This window comes from Centrocercus urophasianus, unplaced genomic scaffold (assembly GCF_019232065.1).
Source record: "Centrocercus urophasianus isolate 14NV4802_14NV808 unplaced genomic scaffold, USGS_Curo_1.0 seq_34, whole genome shotgun sequence".
Classification (NCBI taxonomy): domain Eukaryota; kingdom Metazoa; phylum Chordata; class Aves; order Galliformes; family Phasianidae; genus Centrocercus; species Centrocercus urophasianus.
In genome coordinates this window covers 6,577,560-6,602,355 of record NW_024884911.1, presented here as the reverse complement: position 1 = coordinate 6,602,355, position 24,796 = coordinate 6,577,560, and the positions used below count along the sequence as shown (strand labels likewise).

General features: G+C 55.7%; 1 protein-coding gene across 7 annotated transcripts in view; it reads left to right on the top strand.

Moving 5' to 3' along the window:
• Positions 1–24,497, top strand: part of KCNT1 (potassium sodium-activated channel subfamily T member 1) — a 55,476-nt gene extending 30,979 nt beyond the window's left edge. For 2 of the 7 annotated variants that reach the window (XM_042830544.1, XM_042830543.1), the window contains exons 3-31: positions 6,528–6,607; positions 7,167–7,266; positions 8,148–8,204; positions 8,637–8,685; positions 8,841–8,900; positions 9,207–9,281; positions 9,460–9,543; positions 9,748–9,842; positions 10,281–10,461; positions 10,603–10,767; positions 10,990–11,126; positions 11,269–11,332; positions 11,413–11,521; positions 11,760–11,868; positions 12,453–12,602; positions 12,698–12,936; positions 13,777–13,993; positions 14,106–14,211; positions 14,289–14,461; positions 14,623–14,694; positions 14,989–15,123; positions 15,409–15,520; positions 16,076–16,177; positions 16,249–16,332; positions 16,674–16,802; positions 17,028–17,048; positions 17,626–17,929; positions 21,281–21,365; positions 21,478–24,497. In XM_042830544.1, coding sequence (XP_042686478.1) covers positions 6,528–6,607; positions 7,167–7,266; positions 8,148–8,204; positions 8,637–8,685; positions 8,841–8,900; positions 9,207–9,281; positions 9,460–9,543; positions 9,748–9,842; positions 10,281–10,461; positions 10,603–10,767; positions 10,990–11,126; positions 11,269–11,332; positions 11,413–11,521; positions 11,760–11,868; positions 12,453–12,602; positions 12,698–12,936; positions 13,777–13,993; positions 14,106–14,211; positions 14,289–14,461; positions 14,623–14,694; positions 14,989–15,123; positions 15,409–15,520; positions 16,076–16,177; positions 16,249–16,332; positions 16,674–16,802; positions 17,028–17,048; positions 17,626–17,929; positions 21,281–21,365; positions 21,478–21,598 — 3,415 coding nt within the window. In that variant the 3' untranslated portion in view covers positions 21,599–24,497. Of the gene's footprint in view, positions 1–3,550; positions 3,593–6,527; positions 6,608–7,166; positions 7,267–8,147; positions 8,205–8,636; positions 8,686–8,840; positions 8,901–9,206; positions 9,282–9,459; positions 9,544–9,747; positions 9,843–10,280; positions 10,462–10,602; positions 10,768–10,989; positions 11,127–11,268; positions 11,333–11,412; positions 11,522–11,759; positions 11,869–12,452; positions 12,603–12,697; positions 12,937–13,776; positions 13,994–14,105; positions 14,212–14,288; positions 14,462–14,622; positions 14,695–14,988; positions 15,124–15,408; positions 15,521–16,075; positions 16,178–16,248; positions 16,333–16,673; positions 16,803–17,027; positions 17,049–17,588; positions 17,930–21,280; positions 21,366–21,477 lie in introns of those variants that run through there. The other 5 variants (XM_042830549.1, XM_042830545.1, XM_042830547.1 and 2 more) reach the window with 5 other exon arrangements.
• Positions 24,498–24,796: the final 299 nt, after the last annotated feature.

The window sequence follows — 24,796 nt, the reverse complement described above, 5'->3', positions numbered from 1 at the left end:
CCAAAACCACCCAAATGTGTTTGAAAATGTAATTTCTGACTAATCAACGGCTGTTCCCCCAAGGGGCCACCAGGCATTAACAAGCTCATCCTGTTGGATGTGTGCTTACAGCCTGATGCTCAGACCCACGGTCTGCTCTGAGCCCTGATGTTGCTGGGGCTGTCGTGTTTGGGTTTCTCAGTGTTGGTCTCCATAGCAAGTCCTGGGTGCACGTTCTACCTGCAGCTGAACACTGAACTCACCGGGATGGGGGTCAGTGAGCCAAGAGCAATGTTTTTGCACATTTCCTTCATGCAGTGCAGAGCTGCGGTGCTGCAGGCTGTGCTGCTGCAGGTGTTATGAAGATAGCCTGAAAATTTCCCAGCTCACTCCCCAGGGCTTTGCTTAGGAGTTAGGGAGGGATTGGACTTACTGAGGTGCAGTGGGGACTTTTGGCTGTGCTGGGGGTGAGGCACCCCATGTCACCATGTCCTCCAGTTCCCTCTTGCAGTATTTGCTTGGATTTTGGTCTCGTGCTGTGCTCCCCATCCTCCAGGCCCCCCCACACTGAGCAGGGAGCTGCCCCCTCCCACGCCATGTCCTACGTCGGTGCTGAGCTGTAGGTGCCAAGCATCAGGAGCCCACGCTCCAAACGTGCGCTTGTGTCTTAGCCCTGCTTATTTTTGGTCTTTCATCCTCATCAGAGCCCGGTGGTGTGCAGGGCTTCATCATCGCTCCCTTGGAAGGGGCTGATATGTGAGCTGAGCATTCCTCAAGGTAAGGGCAGGCAGCACACGTGGCTCAGCGGGCTGCATTTGGGCCACCACAAGGTTTCCAAACTGCAGCCCCTCCCTTGGGTCCCCATCCCTAGGCTCTGAGTGCACTGTGAGCTGTGGGGCTGCCCCATCCCATCCTGCACACGTTGTTGGCCAGACGCTGCCTGTGCTGCTTCCTTCTCTCTTCCTCTTTGTTGCTCTTTCCCCCCCTCTTTGCTTTCCTTTTTCGTCTCCTCCCATCTGTCCTTCTCACATCAGGCTATTTTTGTGGATGAGTTTCTCACTGTCAATATGGTAAGAACCGTGGTGTAGCTCTTGTCTTCGTGGATGTGTGCCTCTTTGGGGGCCCTTCCCCAGCAGCTGCCCCTCCTGGTTGGCTCTGTCCCTCTACTGTGCCCCGTGCCCTCCCCATGAGCACAGACCCATTGGGTCTGGAGGCTCCTTCAGCCCCAGATGCCCCAACATAGCAGGCAGTGGCTGAGCACCCTGAAGTGCAGTGCTGGTGGGAGAGCATTTGTTCCCTAGTGGCTCCAGGGCCCCCCACTCGAGGCAGGGATCCTTTGCTTCAACTGACTGGGAACTGCATGGCCAGAAGTGAATTTGAATCCTCTTCATTGTTCAAAATACTTCCCAGAAGATGATAGAACAGCAGAGAGTGGCAGTGGGCTGCCCTGGTCAGGGCAGGGTTGGAGTGTGCAGCCCAAGCTGGGTGCTGCAGAGGGGGCTGTGCAGTGCAGCGTGGGTGGGCAGGCATGTACTCTTGTACATAAGCAAGCCTCATTAGTTGCCTTTTGTTCTAATAATAAACCTGCCATTGTGTCTTCTCCTTAGAAGAAAGTCCTACCCTTTGTCAGGGGCTGCATCTTGCAGATGTCAGAGCTGTCTGAAGCTGTGAAGTTTCTTTTCTTTGCTGTGCCTCTCCTTGCTCTGTGCCTTTGCTGCTTGCACTGCAGGATGCAACCAGCCTGGCTGCTCCCTTTGTCACATTCTGGGGTGGCTGCAGCCCCTCACAGCCCTCACCCACAGGGCACATCCCTTCCTCCTGCCCAGCTCTGTGCCTGTGGAAGCGATGCTGTGGCTGTAAGTCTGTCTGCCCATCTTTCCCCCTGGAGGACATGTGCCCTTCTGTAGTGAACAGAACCCCCCAACTCTTAAAAACTTGTTGATGTCTGGAAAACAATCCTTTCCCAGTTGGGAATTGGAGTGGATTTTGTTTTTCTTCACAAATTGCACTGCTTCAACCGTGGCACCAGGCAGGCAGAGCTGGGAGCGCTGGGGCTGCCCATCACCCAGGGCTCTCATTGCAGGGCCTTTCTGGGGCTGCAGCCCCACACCCCATGCTGAGACCACAGCTGCAGGGTGAGCAGAGTGCGAGGGACCGTGTGGTGCAGTGCCCCACGGCAGCTGGTGTGCGGGGCTGTGTCTGCAGGAACTCTGCTCACTCTGTCCTCTCACCATCAGCAACCAGCTGTTGTGCATTAGGAGAAAACCAAATCACTTGCTGTTTCTTGCCCATAATGTGTCCGTGAGGCACGGATGGATGCTGTGGAAAGCCAAGTGTGAGCAAGAGCCTCGGGCAGTGCCTGCTGCTGGGGTTAATCCCATTTTCTGCAGGGATTGGGGCTGGCTGGCACAGAGCTTGTTGGGCTGGGACTGCCCACCCCAGAGTGTCCTGTACAGGTTTTGCAGATTAAGAATCAGAAAGTTTGCAAGTTTTCATTTGGTTTGTGACCCAGCACCTCTCTTGGCTTTGCTCAGCTGCATTTTGGGGGATTTTGGAGAGACATGAGTGCATTGGGCATCACCACATGCCAAACAGTTGGACGAGACCCTGGGGAACATGGTCTGGTGCCTGATGTGGTGGTTGGCAACCCTGCCTGCAGCAGCAGGTTGGAACTGGATGATCTTTGAGGTCCTCTCCAACCCAACCAGCTGTGATGCTAAGAAAGCTCCCTGCTGCTGGCATGGCAACACAGCACATCACTGTGCTGGCATTGCTCCATGTGCAATGGGGACATTGGGTGTCCCCACAGGCATTTCAGCACAGGAGATGTGTGTCACATAGGTAGTGACAGAGGAGCAGCAAACAGAATGGTATCACAGGGAGGCTGCTCTGATCTCTGGGTAGATGGGGGATGAGCTGGCTTTCTGTTGGACATGCATTTCAATTGAAATGGGAATTTATTGCTGTTACATAGTTTGAAATACAACAGAGTGCTTCACTGCATATTTCAGACTCCTCTGTGCTGGTGCTGGGACCAGGGAGCACCAGGAGATGCCAGCATGAAGCCAGGCAGTGCTGGGGTGGCCTGGGGCTGCCTCAGGGACTTCTTTCTGCATTCCACTGCCTTCATTTGTGTGCCACCCCCCATAACATTAACGCCCCTCATACCCTCATTCTTCCTTCTGTTTATTTCATTTGCCTTTTTATGGTGGCTGGTTGTGAATGCAGGAGCTCTCCAAAGTGCACATGGTTCCTAGAAGTACCCCAAGCAGCACCTCGCAGAATGTAATTTCTCTGCAGAAAGTGTGAAACTGAGTTCGAGACGGAGCAGTTTGTGAGAGCCATCAAAGAAAACCCCCAAAAAGCATAGAGAAAAAATTCACCCCCCAGGCAGCATAAAGAAATGTGTTGGTGTGGAGCTGAGCCCTTAGGGCATCACTGGGTGCCCGAGGAGGGGACGTCACCGTGGCAGTGTGCATTCCTAGGGCTCAGTGCCAGCCCTGCTGGTCCCCCCACAGCTGCCCGCTCTGTGCCGCACCGCCCTCACCTCCTGTGATGCTCTCACCCATAGGCCCCACGCCGAGGATTTCAGCATGGATTCCTCCTTCTCTCAGTAAGTGCCATGCATGCGTGCATGCAGTGCTGGGAGCGCGAGCAGCCCTGGGTGCCAAGAGCAGAGCCAGGGCAGCACAAGGGCTCAGTGCTGCTCTTGGCACCAGGGCTGGCGGGCTGTGCCTGCAAACCAGAGTGGTTCCCAGCATGGGGAGCCATGTTCAGTTCCATGGGGATGGAGCCAGGTCCTTGCAGCAAATTGGTGATTGCCCATCAGTGCTGAGCTCCGTGTGCAGGCTCTAATTAAACAATCCAGATTCATCAGCAGAAGCAATTATTGGAGCCGATTCCTGAGCGTCAATCTCCAATGTTGCAAAACAAAGAAGGCAAACTGAATGCAGCATGTTGTTCTGTTGCTTCTCCTTGTTCTGGTTTCTCACCTTTTTTTAATTATTGACAGCAGTGGTGTGGCTGTGGGGTGGTGCAGACTGGTTGCAGCCGAAGGATGGGCGCCCCATGTGCTGTTGATGGGGCACAGGGGCAGCCCACACCATTCTTCTCACTCTGGCAGGTGCTCAGTTCTATGGGGGTGCCACAGTGTGTGCACAGACCCACACCCCCCTTCCTCTCCCAGCATCATGTGGTGGTGTCTGTCTGTCCCCAGCCCTGTCTGGCAGCACCGTGGCCCATCCCCAGAACCCATCCTGGGGCAGTGCTGGCAGTGGGCTGCAGAGCTGTCTCCATTTGTTCCAAACCTCTCTGACTGTCTCACTTGCATCCCGCTTCCCACTGGGGGAGATGTAATGAGACATTTCCCAGGATGAGAATGCTGTTTCCTGGCCAACTGCAGCGGGAGCGCAGGAACTGGAGGTGCAGGGAGCTGCCGATGGTTTTTCCTCTCTTTCCAAAGCTGCGCTTATTTGAAGATAACATTCCTCATGGTAAAATATTTCGGTCGGTTTGAAATAGAACAAAAGCATCCATGGCACGTGAGCTCCTGTGGGAGCAGCGGGCAGCAGCCAGCCTTGGGCAGGTGGTGCTGGGGCCGTGCCCGGGTGCTGCTTTGGGGCCATCTCAGCTTCCCGACAGCTGCCAGCCCAGGGCCAGAGCTGTGCCTGCCTGCGCCATGGGGACGAGGAGCTCGGGGTACGTCCCAGTCTGCTGAGGGTCAGTGGGGGGCATGGGCTGCTGGGGTGGGGGAATGGGTTGGGGCAGCTGCCGTGCTCTGCTTTGTGTTGGAGGGGCTGCAGGGCAGGGCTGAGCTCAGGTAGGTCTCTACACTTTTTGGAACAAATTTTGTCTTTTCTGGGGGCAGAGCTCATCATCTTAGAACAAATTGCCTCTAATCTTAGGTTAATAGGGCACAATAAATAGCCAAGTAAAGCAAATGGAATTTCTCAGGCATTATGGCAGGAATTACACTTCCAAGAAAAGGTTTGGAACTAAACCCATACCTCGATGTGTATCAGGGCAGCTGGGCTGCCACTGCCCCCCCAGGGCACAGTCCTGGTGCTGAAGGCACAAACTGCCCAAGGGAGCCCTGTCTGGGGCTGAGGGCAGTGGGGCTCTGGGGCAGCAGGAATGCAGCCAGGGCTCACTGTGGGTACGCTGACTTGCAGTTTCAGTGAAATGCTTGACAAGGGTGTGCTGGAGATGCACTGAACACCCATCTCAGCTGGGAAGGGTCTGTTGTGTGTTCTGATGGCTGCTGGTGATAAATGAGCATTCCCATGCCGTGGGATGTGGCTGACGCTCTGCACAGAAGTGCTGCTTCTGCTCCTGCCCTGTCCCTCCACAGGGACAAGCAGCTGCTTCCCCCACAAGCCCTATTCTGCTTGATTTCCACGTGTTTCTTCTCTCTGTTGCCATTCTAACTGCTAACTGGTCTACTTGTCCCCAGAGGGGAGCTCTGTCACCAGCATTCCCTTTTATCCATCAGTGTTTTTTCTATTGCCCTGAGATGGTGCCATGCTGATGAACTCTTGCTGCTGCTGTCCCCGGCACCAGGGGGATGAGGAGGGGCTCTTGGGTTCCCAGCCCAGGCTTGGCTCTGCCTGCAGCCACCCTGGGGCGGGAGGGATGCACTTGCTAACTGAAACCTTTATATCCCATATAAAATGTTATCCCAGCTATCATGCCTGAGGCGGTCGTTTCCTCTCTGTGCATTTTCCTTTGGTAGAGGAGAGTACTTTGCAAAGTGAAAACCCAGCTTTGCAACCTGACAAGCAGCTCCCAAAGGGTTCCACACTGGCTGCCAAACAGCAGGACTGCGGGGTTGGGGGTTGGGGGGTCCCCTGAGCTCCCCCTGAGCTTTGTTTATGGCTCCTCTGTGCGAGCGCAGCAGCTGCTGCCCCATCAATCACAGCTCAGTGTGTCTGGGTGCAGGCAGCGCCACGTGGCTGCGGGGGGAAAAAGCCTGTGGGGGGGATGTGGTGTGTGATGGGTCACTGTGCACCTGGTGCTGGCTGAGGAGGAGGTCTTGATGATTGTCAGCAGTAAGAGAGCAGCATTGAAAGGACGTACCGACCACAGCAGAACAGGGGAAAGGGCCGAATCCTTGCACTTGACTCCGCTATTAGCTGCAGCAGCCAGAGCAGATGAGATATCTTGATGGGAGCATAAATCAGTGAGCGATCCCTGCTGGGCTGCAGGCAGCAGTGTGGGTTTGTAGCCCTGCTCCCGTGAACAGGGGGGGGTGATTCCAGCTTTGGATGTGTGAGATGATGGGGGACACATCCAGCTTGGGTCTGGGGTGAGCGGGATGGTGGTGCTTGGCTCAGGGGTGAGGCTCAGGTCTGGCAGCTCCCAGCTGTTTCTGGAATGGCCAACGAGGTATCTTAGCAACGTGGGGAATTTTCCTCTTTTTAGATCCCATCTGGTTTTTAGCAGCTTGGCTGCTCAGCATCGCTGTGGTGTGGGCCGGGCTGGGCCAGGGGGCACTGCTGGCTCCTGCCAACATCCTGCACTCACCGTCCCCACGGTTGCTTTCCCCGCAGGGTGCAGGTGGAGTTCTACGTCAATGAGAACACCTTCAAGGAGCGCCTGAAGCTCTTCTTCATCAAAAACCAGCGATCCAGTGAGTGCTCTCTGCCCGCGCAGTGCTGGGGGTATGGAGCCATTGCCATCTGCTGGCAGTTGTCCCCAGCTGTCCCCAGGATGTGCCATCCCTGGGCCCTGTCCCCGTGCAGAGCTCTCAGCCCACTTTGCCTTTGGCTCTGCAGATCAGCCGCCCGTTGCCCAGCTGGGAGCTATTTTCTCATTAGCTGCCTGGGGGGAGCCCACTCGTTAATTCAGAAGTGTGTGTTCCCTTCCCTCCCTGCATCCCGTTGCCTTGTTCAGCGGAGCGGGGCACAGCGGGGTGCCCTCAGGGAAGTTTTTAATGGAAATGCGATTAATTCCTCGCTTGTAATCTGAGTAATAATGCAGTGCTGGGGAGGAGGCAGCCCCCCTGGTCAGCCTCCACTGCTGGCTGCCAAGATAGAGCTTTACTGGTGCTGCTCAGGATGAGGGGCGTGGAGCCCATGGGTGCTCTGGGGATGGCTGTGCAGGCAGTGCCCCATGCGGCACCCCATGCAGATGTCCCTTCTCCTCTGTACCCGTGGGGCCATGTCCATGCTGTGCCACCTCCACTGCAGGTCTGAGGATCCGACTCTTCAACTTCTCCCTGAAGCTGCTCACCTGCCTGCTTTACATCGTGCGTGTGCTGCTTGACAACCCGGAGGAGGGCATAGGATGGTGAGTGCCACCCTGCCACCGCAGCCCTGAGAGCCCGGGCAGTGTGGGGCAATCACAGTGGGTACTCAAACACCTTCACAGCACAGTGGGTGGTTTTTGTCACTCCAGCTTCTCCTGCCCTACACCAACAGGTGGTTTAGCAATAACCGTCACTGCTTGTGGACCTTGTGTAATGGGCAATGGCAGTGGAAAAACTCGGGGCTGTGGTCATCTATAAATGTGACCTCTAATTTGTGAGAGAGGCGACAGGGACGTCTGAAGGAGTGCCATCCTAAGGGCTGTGGGTGAGCTCCTAAGGGCTGCAGGGCCACATCCCACCTGGGCTGCATGGCCAGGTGTGAACCCTGACTTCAGCACAACGCCCACTAAATGCTGTCCCAGTGTCCTTGAAGACACTTCTGCTAAATCCTATTGAAGTGTTTGGGAGGCAAATGCATTTTTCCATTTAGATCCCTGGGGTGACAGATAATCACACGCAGCAGCTTCGCTCTGGGTTTTGGTATAAACCTATTTTTATTGTGTCCTTGCTTTGTTTATGTCACACACAGATATTTATTTTTTTCAGAGTTAGGACACTCTGTGAGAATTAGCAGCTGAATTTTCTCTTTGTAAAGGTTCCAGACATGTTGCCCCCAAAGTGTTTCCCAACCAGCCGAGTGTGAGCTGCTGGTAGGAAGTTAAGGTCCTCTAGAAAGCTGAGGATGAGGGGACCAGCGAGTCCAAACCCATGGGACATTGTGGTAGGGCCTCTCCTAGAGCCAGGACAGATGAGAGATAGTGTCCCATGAGCTGGAGAGCCAAACCCACACCCCCCATCCATCCCTCTGTCCCTCTGCTGTCCCACTGACTGCTCTCCCCTGGTTTCTGTGTCTTCTGCCCAGCTGGGAATGCGAGAAGCAGAACTACACCCTCTTCAATCAGTCCACCAAGATCAACTGGTGAGCGGTGGGAGGCTCTTAGTGTGGGGCCCGGCTCTGCCCTGGGTGGGGTGATGGGCACAGAGCACTCAGTGGTGAACTGGAGCTGCTGGGTGGGATGGGAGCTGGGCTGGTATCCTGCAGGTGTTTATGGGGATGTGCATCCACTTGCCCCACTTGTGCATGGTTTGAGAACTACAGTTGTCCCATCACTGCCCCTTGAGGTGTGGGATGAGCCAAAAAGAGACCTTCCCAGCCCCAGCCTTTGTTTTGTGAGGCTCCCATCCACCTCTGTGAGCACTGGGGATGGTTGGAGCCTGTTTCAGGCTTTGCATGGGGCAATTCCAGAAGCAACTCTGGCATGGAGGAGACATCAGAGGTGGACTCAGGCTGATGGTCAGCAGAAAGAGAGGAAGTGCTGTTGTTTGGATCCTCATGGGATGTTCTTTGCAGGTCACACATCTTCTGGGTGGACAGAAAGCTGCCGCTATGGGCTGTCCAGGTGAGCAGTGGGCTGTGTGAGGCTGGGCAGCAGCTCCTGGGGCAGCCACACGCCTGCCTTAAGCAGGTGCAGGGAATCTAATTGAGGTTTTAGTGCACAAAAGCCACAGGTGCTGGTGCAGAGTCCTGAGCAGCTCTCCTCATCTGTGCCCACAGGTCAGCATTGCCCTGATCAGCTTTCTGGAGACCATGCTGCTCATCTATCTCAGCTACAAGGTGCGCTCCCCTGCCCCGTGCCCCAGGGGCAAACAGAGGTCTGTGCCCATTGCTACCCTCAGTCCTTGCGCCGGGTATTGCTGTCCCCAATTTCACCACCCCCCACTGATTGAGGTGCTTGGGAAGGAATAACTTGGGAAGTTTTGTTGCCAGCACCACATCTCAACCCATCAGAAAAGCATAGCATCTCTCTGGCTGCGCTGCATCTTTCCCTGTGTAGTAGGGCTGGGGCACTGGGAGCATGTAATTGGCTTTTGGCACACTTTCAAGCGTTTTAATTAATTATTCTTACTTTTAATTTTTCAGGGGAACATCTGGGAGCAGATTTTCCGCATTTCTTTCATCCTTGAGATGATCAACACAGTGCCCTTCATTATCACAGTACGTGTTCCTCAACCTCATGTTAAAGCAGCTTTAAGTTTAATACTGTGCTGCAGTTTTGGTGGGGAAATAAGGAAAGCCACCCGATATCTGGCTAAGTGGTACTTAAAGCTGATTTTGTTTTTGGTAAAGAACCCTGATTTTTCTGAGTCCTTTACCAGTCAACTTCCTTTTGTAGATATTTTGGCCTCCCCTGCGGAATTTGTTCATTCCTGTCTTTCTGAACTGCTGGCTTGCCAAGTATGCCTTGGAGAACATGATAGTAAGTGATGCATCCCTATGGGCATCCCATCTCCTCTGCTCGAGCAACAAATTGTGCCTGAGCCCTGGCAGAGAGCGCCGTCCCACCCCCAGGGAGTGGATTGCCAGCAGCATGTCAGGCACTGGAATGGAGCCTGAAGGGCTGAAGCTCGACTGCACTGTGGTTGGACACAGCCTTCCTCACCACACCTTTGTCCTCCCCCAGAATGACCTGCACCGTGCCATCCAGAGGACACAGTCTGCCATGTTCAACCAGGTGCTCATCCTCATCTGCACCCTCCTGTGTCTCGTCTTCACTGGGTGAGTGCCACACCTTGTGCCACCCAACTGCCTCTCTGCCACTGTGCATCCTAACAGCTGGTTTTAGAGGTCGTGGGGCCCTATTAATTAACCAGGCCCTTCGCCCTGTGCTTTGAAACCAGCACCTTCCGTACTGAAGCCCTGCTCCTGGCTTTGCCCTGAGCTCTGAATCAGTTTTCCTCATTGGTCTGAATTTGGAGCAAATAATACCAATTAAATTGCCGAGAGGACAGGAAACTAAGCTTTTGGGCTCACGAGCCTTTGATAATAAAGGCAGTCTTCTCAGATGAGTGGTGAATGCAATTTCTGGGCTCTGAAGGGCTCCTCACCCCAATGCCTCCTGCCCGCTGCAGCTATAGATGCATTTCTTTGATGCTCGTGCTTGGCACAGTGGCTTTGGAGCCTTGACAGCTCATGGCCCCCTGCTTCTCCCTGCAGTACCTGCGGCATCCAGCATTTGGAGAGAGCGGGAGAGAAGCTCTCCCTCTTCAAATCCTTCTACTTTTGCATCGTCACCTTTTCCACTGTGGGCTATGGGGATGTGACACCCAAGATCTGGCCTTCCCAGCTCCTTGTTGTCATCATGATCTGTGTTGCGCTGGTTGTGCTGCCGCTGCAGGTGAGAGCGTGGCCATGGAAGAGTGCAGAGCCTGCACTGGGCACGGTGTTGTCCCCATGTCCCTGGCACTGTCAGCCACCCAGTGAGGGCACTGAGGGCATTCCCTGGTGCTGGGACACCAGCTCTGCCCTCTGCTTTCAGTTTGAGGAACTCGTCTACTTGTGGATGGAGAGGCAGAAGTCAGGGGGCAACTACAGCCGGCACCGCGCCCAGACAGAGAAGCACGTCGTGCTGTGTGTCAGTTCACTCAAGATTGACCTCCTCATGGACTTCCTCAATGAGTTCTATGCCCACCCAAGGCTGCAGGTGAGGGCTGGGTGCACGCCCATATGTGCTCCTTCTACACTTGACCCTCAACACTTGTCCTTCAATGCTTGTCTTTGCTGGGCATGGCGGGGTCACACCACCTGTTTGATCCACCCCGTTTTTATGTCCAGGACGTGGCAAGAACCTCGATGGATTTCTCTAGCCGTAAGGATGCCCACGGGGCTGCCTGCCTGCCGAGTGACACGAGCCTCTCTCTTCCAGGACTACTACGTGGTGATCCTCTGCCCCACGGAGATGGACATCCAGGTGCGGCGGGTGCTGCAGATCCCTCTGTGGTCACAGCGGGTGATCTACCTGCAGGGCTCTGCGCTGAAGGACCAGGACCTCATGAGAGCCAAGTGAGCATTGGGGTGGGGGCGGCAGGTGGCCATGGGCAGGGTCTTCCTGCAGCCACCCCACTGTGCTGCTGAATGGGTGACGATGGCCGTCCTGTCCCCTCTATGGGCTGAGTGCTGCATGGACTCTGCTCTCTGCTTCCAGGATGGACAACGGGGAAGCCTGCTTCATTCTCAGCAGCAGGAATGAGGTGGACCGCACGGCGGCGGTGAGCAGCTCATCCCAGGCATGGAAGCGTTGGAGGAAATGAGCTCTCAGAAGATAGCGCATGCTTTCCTCTTTCATTAGGACCACCAAACCATCCTGAGAGCCTGGGCCGTGAAAGATTTTGCCCCAAACTGCCCTCTCTATGTGCAGATCCTAAAGCCGGAGAACAAGTTTCATGTCAAGTTTGCTGGTGAGTCCCCAGGGCTGGCCCCCTCCACAAGGCCTGGTGCTCCCTGCAAAACTCCTGCATCCTCAGGCCCAGCGAGAGGTGCTTTTGGCTCTGTGATGATTGAATGAGTGTCTCATCTCTAGGGCCATTACTGCTGGTGATCTGTGTTGAGTGCTGCTTGGGTTGGCCACCCTCAAAAACCCCTGGCAACGTGAGCAGAGCCGTGAGGCATCCCAGCAGCAGCTTTGTTTCCTTGCAGATCACGTCGTCTGTGAGGAGGAGTGCAAGTACGCCATGCTGGCGCTCAACTGCGTCTGCCCCGCCACCTCCACGCTCATCACGCTGCTGGTGCACACCTCCCGTGGGCAGTGAGTGCTGGGGGGCACAGCCATTCCCCTGGGGATCCTTCCCATGGAACGCCCATCCCCAATTACAGCCCTGGGTTCTCTGGGTTGAGTGGTGCTGGGGCACTGCAGCATCCCTGGGTTGGTTTGCTGGAGGGCAGCAGTACAGCTCCTCATTTGTATCAGACAGATCCTGCTGGCAGGAAGCAGAATGCACAGACTGTGCAGAGCCAGAGCCTGCGGGGTGTTCTGTGAGTTTACATAGAGCTCAGCTGGAAGCAGCTCAGTGTGGTGCTGACATGGGCCCTTTGCACCTTGGTGGAGCCAGAAATCATTGAATTTTGGGTGACATGACATCAGAGGGTTACAAAGCTCCATCCCAGAGCGTGTCTCACCGCACGCTTTCAGCTGTTTGCCAACACTGGCTCTCAATGCTGTCTCTGCAGCTCCACCGGGAGCCCTCATTAAATACAAACGCAATTAGAACCAGAAATCAGAAGGAGCTCAGCCCACACCTGCTGAACCGACAGCTCTTCTCGCAGCACCCTGAGGGTTCCTTGAGGCCCTGCTGGCTGCAGGCCCATCCCTCCACACTGCTGTCATTTCAGAGAGGGCCAGGAGTCCCCGGAGCAGTGGCAGAGGATGTACGGGCGCTGCTCGGGCAATGAAGTCTACCACATCCGCATGGGAGACAGCAAGTTCTTCATGGAGTACGAGGGGAAAAGCTTCACCTACGCCGCCTTCCACGCGCACAAGAAGTGAGGGCAGGGGTGCGGGGCTGGGGCCAGCGCTTGGAGTGCCTCATGCGGGGAGGAGGCTTTGCTCCAATGCCTGCATGGTGGTCCCATCACAGGTACGGTGTCTGCCTGATCGGCATCCGCAGGGAGGAGAACAAGAGCATCCTGCTGAACCCTGGCCCACGGCACATCATGGCCGCGTCTGACACCTGCTTCTACATCAACATCACCAAGGAGGAGAACTCTGCCTTTATCTTCAAGCAGGAGGAGAAGCAGAAGAAGAAAGGCTTTGCAGGCAGGGGCACCTATGATGGCCCTTCCCGCCTGCCCGTGCACAGCATCATCGCCAGCATGGGTGAGTCTGGGGGGCTCCTGCGCATATGGCTCCCACATCCCTGCTCCTGGCATCCTAGCTGCTCTCAGCAAGCCCTGAAACCATCATTAGAGCTTGTGATGTCCGTTATCATTTATGATATTTGTCTACAGAAATCCCTCAAGCCCTGCCTGGAAGGATAAATGCTGTTGGCCGCATCTTAAATCATTTTTATGATTCCCAACCTGACGGGTGGCGTGATTTGCTCTGCAGCGAGCGGTGCATTTTCTCAAATGAAAAATGCCATGAGTCATTACTTCCAGCTTGCATCTGGGAAGACCAAGTTCTGGGGTTGTCTGGAGAGGCTGCGCTGCGATGGCAGATTGTATTTTAGGCAAATAATTTATGCATATATACTCATGCACAGCCGTTTGCATGATTATCCCACAGCAAGCCACAGAGCACTTTGCTGAGTAGAGCTCATCAAGGTTCTTGTTACGTGGCTTGCTCACAGAAGGACTTTTTGCAAGAAGTGGAACAAGAAGTGAAATGGTGATTCACAAAAGGTGAAATGGAGAAGGTTCAGCAGGTGCAGATCCATGGCTGCAGGAATGTGCCCAGCTCCTGTGCTGTGCTCACTGGGAAAATGATAGCTTTCATAGCCAAAGATAATGGGTGAAGATTCAGATGAAAGCTTCAGGTTGGGTTTCCAACTGAGAGCAAAGACTCGATGGCCTCAGTCAACACTCTGTAAATACGTTTGGATTTTAGAAGGCGCTGGTGGTGGATGGGGTCCCAGCGGGGCTCAGTGGTGCCATGCTCTGCCGGCTCTGCTCCCTTCCCCTCCTTATAGAGCGCTGTGCTTCCCCCCACTGCGTCCAGGTACAGTGGCCATGGACCTGCAGAACACTGAGTGCCGCCCCACCAACAGCAGCAAGCTGGCGCTGCCAGCAGAGAATGGCTCAGGCAACCGCCGGCCCAGCATCGCACCCGTGCTCGAGCTGGCTGACACCTCATCCCTGCTGCCCTGCGACCTGCTCAGCGACCAGTCGGAGGATGAGATGACACAGTCAGACGAGGAGGGCTCAGCGGTGGTGGAGTGAGTCGCACACGTTCGGTCACTGCAGAGGCACAGCTCCTTGCAGGTGATGGGGCCGTTGCAGATGGTTTTCTCCACGTCATTACAGCGCTGGGATTTCCCTCTGCTGCAGGTACGTGAAGGGCTACCCACCCAATTCCCCATACATCGGCAGCTCACCAACCCTATGCCACCTCCTGCCTGAGAAAGCCCCGTTCTGCTGCCTGCGGCTGGACAAGGTGAGCAGTGTGCTGCCCAGGGCTGTGCCGGGAGGGGCCGGGCACTGCCACGGGTCCCAGCTGCCTCCCTCCCACAGGGCTGCAAGCACAACAGCTTTGAAGACGCCAAGGCCTATGGCTTTAAGAACAAGTTGATCATCGTGTCGGCAGAGACCGCTGGCAATGGGCTGTATAACTTCATCGTCCCGCTGCGTGCCTACTATCGGTCTCGCAAAGAGTTGAACCCCATTGTGTTGCTTCTGGACAACAAGCAAGTACTTCTCTGCTGTGCTTTCTCTTGCACCGAGCCCTTCCCTGTGTTACCATGGGCACTGCACATGGCATGGGGCAGGAGCACGACAGTCTTGGGCTGTGCATCACCTTGTTTGTTGGGTTTCTGAACTCTGTTCCTTTCTGTTGCTCTTCTTGCAGACCAGAGCACCACTTTCTGGAAGCCATCTGTTGTTTCCCCATGGTTTACTACATGGAAGGCACCATTGACAAGTAGGTGTTCTGGTCTGTGGCTGTTGTTAATTATAGGATGGTCTTAGGCATGTTGCATTCACCCCAATCTGCAACCCCATACCTTCTCATTCCATGGGGAGACAAGGGCTGGCCATGGCAGCCCCCACTGTCGGCTTCTCACCTTGTTGAGTCCATCTGGGAGATGGGTGTTGGTGCTGGGCTGGTGGCCAGGAGCAGCTGGGCTGGCTGCAGCGCTGTGCATCGCAGCGTGCTGCTTCCCCATGTCGTTTCCAAGGGCTGACCCCTGCGCTCTTCTCTTTGGGAACTGCCCAGCCTGGACAGCCTGCTGCAGTGCGGCATCATCTACGCTGACAACCTGGTGGTTGTGGACAAGGAGAGCACCATGAGTGCTGAGGAGGATTACATGGCGGATGCAAAGACGATTGTCAACGTCCAGACCATGTTCAGGTGAAGAGGGCCGGCAGTCCTATCCCATCATCTTCTCACTCATCCTGCCCCATCTATCCCATTCCCTCCCATCCTATTCCATCCCATCCCTCCTCTGGGTGCTGCCTCAGCAGGAAGTGAGCCCAAGAGCCCATAGGTGCTGTGAGCTGCCAGGATGACACCCAGGTTCCACTAATTCTGATCTTGGATGGGCGCAGGGGAATCTTTTGTGTTTCTCAAGCTTTAAATGCAGGGATTCCTCCCTTCCAAGCTGGCTGATGAACAACATGTCTCTTCCCACTACAGGCTCTTTCCCAGCCTCAGCATCATCACAGAGCTGACCCATCCCTCCAACATGAGGTTCATGCAGTTTAGAGCAAAGGACAGCTACTCCTTAGCCCTTTCCAAGCTAGAGAAGGTAAGTGAAAGCTTTGCTTTCTGGGAATTTGGTGCTGGGAGTCACTAATCCTGAGTTTGTTGCGTTCCTGTGCTCCTCCACCCACTGCACTGTGCATCCATCCAACATAACCTGCAGCAAACAAATGTGTGGGTGGGTGATTTTGGGGCCGTCTGCCTCTTCCTACGTGTTTATATGTTTCTTGGCGGCTGGAGGTTGTGCTGCTTTGCCTGCTGCTGTGTTGGGAGCGGGGCAGTGAGTGAACGAGTGCAGGGATGCTCCAAGGAGGAGGCCGCTGGGCGCAGCGCTGTGTCTGCAGCAGTGTCACTGCACTGAGATCTCCTGAAAAGAGCAAACATCCCCAAGGCAGCGAGGCACATGGAAGCACCACGTCCAGCCCGTAGCAAAATAAAGCCATGATGCCTCGCACGTTTCCATGGAGAAAAAAAATACTTCTTTCACCACAAAACCCTCTTTCCCTGCCTCCCTCCTGGCATGCCCACCAGAGATGCTCGGCTGCTGTCCTCCCGCTCAGGTGAGCTTTCAAGGCCGTGTGGATTGTCTTTCCTCTTCCAGAAAGAGCGTGAGAATGGCTCCAACCTGGCCTTCATGTTCCGCCTGCCCTTCGCTGCGGGGAGGGTCTTCAGCATCAGCATGCTGGACACGCTGCTCTACCAGGTGGGGGGGGCTCTGGGGGCACGGCTGCCTGCTGGCACGTACTGGGGTTGACATTTCCTCCCCTCCTGCAGTCGTTTGTCAAGGACTACATGATCACCATCACCCGGCTGCTGCTGGGCCTTGACACTACACCAGGTTCTGGCTACCTCTGTGCGGTAGGTGCTGCTGCAGGGCATGTGCATGGGGGCTGCGGGATGTGAGGCTCTCTGAGAGAGGCAAAATGGAGCAGAACGGGGCAGAACATTGCTCTCTGTATCATACATGGGCAACCTCAGCACTGCCAAGAGCACTAATGTTATAAAACCACTGAGTCTTTTTGGTTGGAAAAGACCCTTAAGGTCATCAAGTCCAACTCTTGGCCAATGCTGCCACGTCCACCACTCAGCCGTATCCCTCAGCGCTACACCCACAAGTCCTGCTCCTGGTCTGTTTGTGGTTGGCATCGGTGCATTTGGGCACTGTTCTGGTTCTGAAGGCAGTTGCTGTTCATCCCCAGATGAAGATCACAGAGGACGACCTGTGGATCCGGACCTACGGGCGCCTCTTCCAGAAGCTCTGCTCCTCCAGTGCTGAGATCCCCATCGGCATTTACCGGACGGAGTCGCACATGTTCGCCACCTCCGAGGCAAGGGGCAGCACATGTGGGAAGGGCAGCAGCATTCCTGTCCCAACCCACACCCGGGGGGCTCCTGTCTGTGTGTGAGCACAGTGCAAATGCTCAGCCCTCAATGAGCAGTGCTGGCAGGCGATGCAGCACTGAGCAGTTGTTGAATTACCAGGGGATGCTGCACAGCAAGGATGCTCATTTCCTGGCTGACACTTTTTCCCCTTTTTCTTCCCCCAAATGCAGCCCCATGACATCAGAGCACAGGTGAGTAATGCTTGCACCCAGACCTGGGATTATCGGTTCTGCCGCCGGCCCCTGCAGTGCACGTGTGGGCGGTGTCAGGGATGGTTTTCCTCAGGCGAGATGTCCCCCACAGCACCAGCAAACAGCCAGAAGGTGTAATTACTGGGAGAGGGAGCAGGATCCGGGCTCCGCTGTGAATATCTTTGGTTTTCAGCTTTGTGGAGGCAGCTGCAGGGTGCTGAAAGCTGACATTTAGCTCAGTGCAATCCCCATTCATCCTTAGAGGTGCTTTATCCCCTTTATTAATAAATCAGTGCTTACCAGCGGAGCTCTCTGTAGCAGAGGTGCGGCAGCAGGTCTGCTGCGATGTGCCAGTGAGGAAGGTGAGGGCAGGAAGGAACGGCGCTGATGGAGATGAGGTGCCTGCTGCACCCTATGGCTGCTGGCATTCCGGAGCCCCCATCCCAGAGCTGCTGCCCAGGTGCTTTAGCAGCACGGGGATGCTGTGCTGGCAGTGCACGGCTAAGAGATGGGACCCCGTCCCAGAGCAACTCCCGTTAGGTGGCCCCGCGGTCCCCGTCACCGGCCGGGCTTCCAGTCACAGATCTCCATCAACGTGGAGGACTGCGAGGATACGAAGGATGTGAAGGAGCACTGGGGCATCAAGACGGGCCACCACAGGAACTCGTGCTCCAGTGACCAGTCCGAGCACCCGCTGCTGCGGCGCAAGAGCATGCAGTGGGCACGCCGGCTGAGCAGGAAGGGCAACAAGCACTCCGGCAAGACAGCCGAGTGGATCAGCCAGCAGCGGCTCAGCCTGTACCGCCGCTCCGAGCGGCAGGAGCTGTCCGAGCTCGTCAAGAACCGCATGAAGCACCTGGGCTTGCCGACCACCGGCTATGGTAAGTGATGTGCGGTCGTGCTTCCCTGCGGCGAGGCGGCCCCGTGGGCTCCGCAGGTAAATCCCCATTCGTTGTGCCCAAGCCCTGCAGGTGCTGCTGGACCCGTCTGTGGATGCTGCACAGCAATGCGGTGCACATTGCTCCCGGGGTGGCTGCAGTGGGGTCCGTGCCTCCAGGAGCTGTGCCTGTGATGCGTGGGCTGCCTTGAGCACACAGGGCCAGCTAATCATAGAGCAATAGAATGGTTGGGTTGGAAGGGACCTCTGAAATCATCCAGTTCCAACCTCCTGCTGTGGGCCCCGGGTTGGCTCTGTTGTGGGTCAGCTCATCCAAATCCTGACGCTGTGCCCCGCAGTTCTGCAGGGCTGGTGCTGCAGCTCCGCGCTGTCACCGCGCTGTATCTCAGGAGCATCTGGCAGGGCTGGGCAGGCTTGGTGGTGTGCGATGGCCGCGTGTGTCACTGTGCTTCCTGCTGACCCACATCTTTCTGGTGGGGACCGCAGCCCCGTGCTGGTGCTGGAGTCTGTGTGCCCGCACCTGCCCCGTGGTTGCGGTGAAGTCCTTCGCACATGGCTTTCTTGGTTCGTTTTGTCTTTCTGCCCTGTGAGCCATCCCGTGCTGCCTCCTGTCTACTCCATGCCAGACCCCTTCCATCACCGCAGCCAGGCCCTGAGCACCGAGCACCGAGCCCAGCTGGGGTTTTGCTGCCCACAGCTGGGAGAGTGGGGGAAATACGGATCGATGCGGGGAAACAGAGGGCACACAGGAGTGCTGGGGGCACGTGGCAGCCGCTCCATGGAGGGGAAGGTGGGGACAGCATTGCTGGTTCAGCTGCACACTTGGCACTGCGGCCTGCAGGTGATGCAGCACTGAGATCTGGTTTAGGGAACCTGCTTTGGCAGCGGGGTTGGTCTCGATGATCTCTAGAGGTCCCTTCCAACCCCTACAATTCTGTGATTCTGTGAGACTGAGCTCTTTGTCCCTTCTCCCAAAAGTTTCCTTGGCTCATTCTGGGGGACGCAGCTCTCTTAGCTCTGTATCACTCTGCTGATGACAGTCGGTGCCGCCATGCTGGTACAGCTGGTCTGCTCAGTGCAGCTCTGGGGCTCCGGCTGGGACGTGCGTGGGCACCGGGGCACGGCTGGCATCGGTGTGCTTGGTGGTTGGAAGGACACTGACTGCCTGCTCTCCTTGCCTTTATCTTTTGCTCCTTTATTGCCAAAGTGCAGCAGCTCGTCTCTAATATTTGCCAAATCATGGCTTGCTGACCTCTCTCTCTCTTTCTGTTTATGTCTGTGCCTTTCCCTGTATGTTCTGTAGAGGATGTAGCAAATTTAACAGCCAGTGATGTGATGAATCGGGTAAACCTGGGATATTTGCAAGGTAATGCTCACTCCCTGGGAGTCACGCGTGCCTCACGGCGTGCAGCGTACAACAAGATCATGCCAGCTGAGCCCAATCCACACCCTTGCCAGTTTTCACCTCAGATACTCAATCCTTTCACACTCCTTCGTTGGGTGGAGCTGGAAAACAAAAGGCACTGCACTGCAGCTGCAGGGCTCCCTGATGGCAGGAGAGAAAATGCAGGGACCCTTTGGAACCGGTGCGAGGAAATCACATCCCTCAGCTGTTACTGATAGTGACCTCCTTGCATTGCTCTGTAGGTTGACTTTGGCCTGCAAAGCCTGGAGCAGTTCAAGGAGGGGGTTTCTGTCTGCTGCTGCTGAGCAAAGCAGTGCGGGAAGGCATCGTTTGCAGCTTTGTCCCCGGTTGGTTTGGGGTGCAGAACCCGCCTGTCCCTGCAGTCACCCCCAGACCCTGGGGAGAGGCTCAGGGTGAAGGGACTCAGCACCCAGTGCTCAGCGCGCAGCTTCATGCAGAGGGGCTCTGGAGAGCCCAGGGGCAGCTGTGGCCTTGCTGGGCTGTGGTTCAGGCTTTGCCAGCCCATGCTTAAGGCGAAAAGTTGGCATTTTCCTACAAACCGTTTCCAGCCTCAGAGCCCCAGCCCAGCTGTGGCTCATGGAAGCCCTACACAATATATTGCCAGCAACTGCCAGGGCTGCGCAGAGCTCAGGGATGGTGTTCCCCCCCCCCTTGGTTGTGTTCTGGCACAGCTGTGAGCCACCCCACCAGTGCCCTTCTGCAGTGTGAGCACCACGGTGTAGGTGCAGGAACTCTGGCTCCCCTCCCCCCAAAATTACATGGGGGTGCCAGTGGGGACAAGATGATGGCAATACACGTGGTGGGTTCAGCAGTGCTGCATGGGGGTCAGGAAAAGGTGCTTCCATGGTGAAGGAGAACCTGTGTGCCCCAGGAACCCCCCCTCCATTACGGCACATCCCATGCATCCCTGGCTCTGTGTGCACCCCAGCACTGCCACCCCCATCCCCGCTGCACTGTAGGGCTGAGCACTGGGACGGCTGAGAGCTGTCAGCCCTGTGGTCTGGGGAGCAAGCAGGGGGTGAGCAGCAAAAAGCCGATGGGCAGGAAAGAGGAGGGGTCTGCGTGCAGACCCACCCTGTGTTCCCCATCTTCTCACTGCATGGGGGGGGCCATGCACTGTTGGCGTCCCAGTGCACAACCCTGCAGCAAGCCCATGTCTGTCTGTCCCCTGCTGTCTGTCCCCTGTCCTGTCCATCACATGCCCTCGCTGTGCTCCTGCTGCTGCTTGTTCCCAGCACCTGCTTCCCCCCATGATCTTGTTTGGCAGCGAAGGGCCCCGAGTGTCCCGGTGCTCCGTTGGGCATCACCGCAGCTCCACGATTCAGAGCCGTTCCTGAGTGGTGCTGGGGGCTCTGGGATGCCGCAGTGATGTCCTGCAGGCAGAAGGGCCTGGTGCCTCGGCCACGTGCTGCTTGGTGCTCATAGGTGCAACAAGGGAAGAAGGTGGCAAAGCGTGGTCACAGCCCTGGGGGGGTTTGTCTGCCCTGACCCGGTGCTCGTTGTGCTATACTTAATGCAGCAAGACTAACATGTTTCGTTTTTTGTGCTCAAACAAGGTAAGACTTTTTTTTTCCTCATTTCTTTTTGGGGGTTGATTTTTGAAGTGAAAAGTCTGTGAAGCTCCAGCCTGTGCTGTGGCTGGGAGCGGCTGCGGGGCTGCGGGAGGAGGCGGTGGTGCTCTCAGTGGCACGGCCATGCTAAAGAACCCGGTGCTGTCCTCAGGGGCCAGCTGTGACCCTACCCAGCCTGATGCTTGGAGCTCTGCAGTGGGGCTGCCAGGGCATCCGCTGGGCTGCCCGTTGGGGTGTCCATGGGAGCCCCCACTGGGGCATCCATCAGGGTGTCCATCGGGTGTCCGGCAGGGCGCTCCGCCAGCCCTGCCCACCATCCCCTTCTCTCCTCCGGCAGATGAGATGAACGACCACCAGAACACTTTGTCCTATGTCCTGATCAACCCACCCCCAGACACCCGGCTGGAGCTGAACGACATCGTGTACGTGTCGCCCCCTCCTCCCCGCACAACTCCCAATCCCACCCCAAACCCAGGATTCCCAGCCTTGGTGCAGGCACACAGCACACTCCACGCCCCGCTCTGTGCCCCGCAGGTACCTGATCCGCTCCGACCCGCTGGCACACGTGGCCAACGATGGGCACAGCCGCAAGAGCAGCTGCAGCAACAAGCTGGGCCCCTGCAACCCCGAGACGCGGGACGAGACCCAGCTCTGAGCACAACCCGTGTGCTGCGGGGACAAAAGCGATGGGACAGGCGGGCAGGCGGCCGGCCAGAGGCACCACGTGGGAGTTTTTAACCTTTTATACCAATACCGCAACTAGTGAGAAAGTCTTTGCTGGTGCTGGTGGTGAGACTGGAGCTACAGCTCGGCCCGTTTGGGGGGCCCGTGTTTAGAATTGTCCCCAAATGATGCAGGCCGTTCGCATTGGATGGGGACACTGCTGAGCCAAGGGCGGCCGCTCATCCTGCTCCTCTTTGCTGGGTCCGGGATGGATAGCCCAAATTTGGCTCTTTTACCCCAATGCTCTCCTTGCTTGTTGGCTTGTCCTGGGGGCTGCGCGGAGACAGTGGGGAAGGAAAGGACAGTGCAGCCCTTCCAGCACCCAAGCGACATCTGCAAATCCCCAAACACACCAAAAAGACAACAGTGGGACCCAAAGCCGTGCAGCACTGCTCTTGTTGCACACATCCTGGCTATGGGGACGCTGGCACCCAGTGGGGCTCAGCAGCAAAGGCACCGCTGGCTCCATGTGGTGTTGGCCTGGCCAAGGCCCCGTGCTGCCATGGATGTGCACTGGCAGCCCAACCCGACCCCCGGCTGCTTGCAGCACAAGGCCGTGGAGACCTTTCTATAGCAGGAACACAAGACGTATTTTCCATCTATTTTTGCACACTTTGCAATGGCGACGTCTAAAGTTTTTTGTTGTTGTTGTTTTTTTTCTTTGACTGCCAAGTGAATAACCAAGTTGTTAACTTTATATACTTTTACATTCATCTACTAAAACATCAATGTGATTTTTTTTTTTATTTTTATTTTTTTTAAACAAGAAGCCTGTAAAGCACAACACAGCCCTGCCCTCTCAGCGCCGCTGCCAGGAAGGGGTTCTGCCATTCCCATCCGCCTCCCCTTCCCCCACGACACACAATAAATGTTGTTTACAAAAACCTGCTTAAAATCACGGCACCCCACGAAGGCGCTGAGCTCCGTGCTGCCTGAGAAGGGAGGAAAACCCACAAACCCACCCAGCCAAAGCTCTGTGGGCTGAGAATTGGACGGTGCCTGGGCTGGCCTTGCTTCTAACGCCTATGGTTTTGCTGCTCTGCAGCCTAGCATTGCCATCTGGCACTCAGTGGGCAGTGCAGGTGGAAATACCCAGCCCCCACCTGAGCCCTCGGCTGCCCTGAGATGTGGGCCCAACCGAACCATCACCCAATGCTCTGTTTGATATCATTTGTTTCACTTTTAACAATGCGTTGTTTTTTTTTACATCTCGCTGGCTGCGGCAGCTCTGCGTTTTATTTATTCCTGCTCTTCAGTTGTTGTGCCAAAAAAATTGAGTAGTTCCCACAGGATAAACAGTGAGAGCAGCTGCAGCACAAAGCCAAGGGGGTTGAGCCATGTCTGACCCCACAGCGCTCCGTCCCTCCGCTGTCGGTGCACACAACCAAGCCCAGAGCTGAAGCTTTTGCATCCCATTCACCTCTAAGGGAGGGGGAAACAAAGCAGCACTGCATCCCAACCCAGTGAGGGGGCTGAGGTCATGGCTTCGGACTCGGTGATCCTTACAGACCCCTTTGAGCTCGGGATATTCCACAGTTACCCCATGCTGACCATTCAGAAGGGAACATTTTCATCTCTTTCCCTACAGTTGGCTGCTCTGCGTGCCTGGGGGCAGCCTACGGCCCCACAGCACCCCAGGCACTGCAAGAGCATCCCTCGCCCTCACTGCATTCCACTGCCACTTCTGTTTGGTTACTGTACAAAGCTGTGTATTTCAGAAGAAAAAAGCTACACGTGTATAAATCAGACACCTTTTTTTTTTTTGCAGACATTATTTCTACGGTGTAAATTTATAGCTGACATTCTAATGGGATGTTGAAAGAAAAGAAATATACTGTAGATATTTACCTGTGGTCAATGCAAGCCTAAGAACAAGTGTTCAGTTTTTCTAAATCCTCAGACTCGGTTACAACACAGATGTAAAAATGAGAACATTTTATTTTTGTAACGGTTGTGGCATCAACAGAAGCTGCTGCTGCTCGCCCAGGGTCATCTAGGAAAGGTGGGCGCTGCGTTGAGGCCATGCAGGAGCAGAGGAGGAGGGATGTGCTGCACTGACTGCTTCACCCCAGCAGCTCCAGCACAGCCCCGATGCACAGCAGTATTTATTTCAGGTTGCTCTCATTTGGTTTTATTTCCCCCACCCCCTTTCCCAATGAAATCCAATGGTTTCACCACCAGCACTGAGTGGCACAGCTCCAGCTCTCAGCTGGCTCAAAGCTCAGCACTTTGCCCAGTGGGGAAGCAGCACCCCCCAGTCCCAGAGGGGATGCACACAGATGGCACTGCTGGCCCAGGGACGCCTCCTCTTCCCCCTTAGCTGCCCCCCTATGGGGCAGAACACAGCGCTGGGGCTCCCAGAGCAACAAAACACCCTTAGAAAAAACAGGATTCTATAAAGGATGCAGAGCTGAAAGGCCCTGAGGAATGCAGACACACGAGAGGGGGCTGCAGCAGTTCCAGGTTTACTGGCATTGGGTTCTGTGGCACTAACAGCTCCATCCTCTGAACAGGGACCACATCCCCACGCCACATCACACACTGCAGCCCCACTGAGTATTCACACAGCCATCCCAGTTTTACCCCTCCCTCCGAACTCAGCCTTTTTACTTCCCAAGGGGGAACTGCTCTCCAGGTCAGCTCTGCCTGGGCTCCATCAGCCGCAGCCAACAGAAAACGCATCCTTCCCTCTCCGAGGCCTCATTTTGGGACATGTGTTCTTGGGGTGCACTACAGACAGCCAACCAGAGATGCTTTTGTACGATTCCAGTGAAGTTGTTTCACATTTCTGTAAAGAGAAATCGAAATAAAAGAGCTGCATGCAGCAACAACAGAGACTGCTGTCTGCCTGGTGGCTGCAGCGTCCTGGGGGGGCTCTGAGTGGGAGCACAGAGCTTCTGCCAGCTGCCAGTAAGGCTGGTGCAATTACTTTGTTTTCCACGACAGCTTCATGCTGTGTTACACAGCCCATGCCAATGCTGGTGCTCAGCAGGGGCTCAGTAGTGTGCTCCCCACCCTGCATTGCTCCTGGGGCTGTGCTGCAAATTCAGTATTTAAACTATTTAACGTTAAATAAATAGTTAGTATTGAATAATAGTTAATAGTTGAATAGTTAATAAATCCCTCCTGC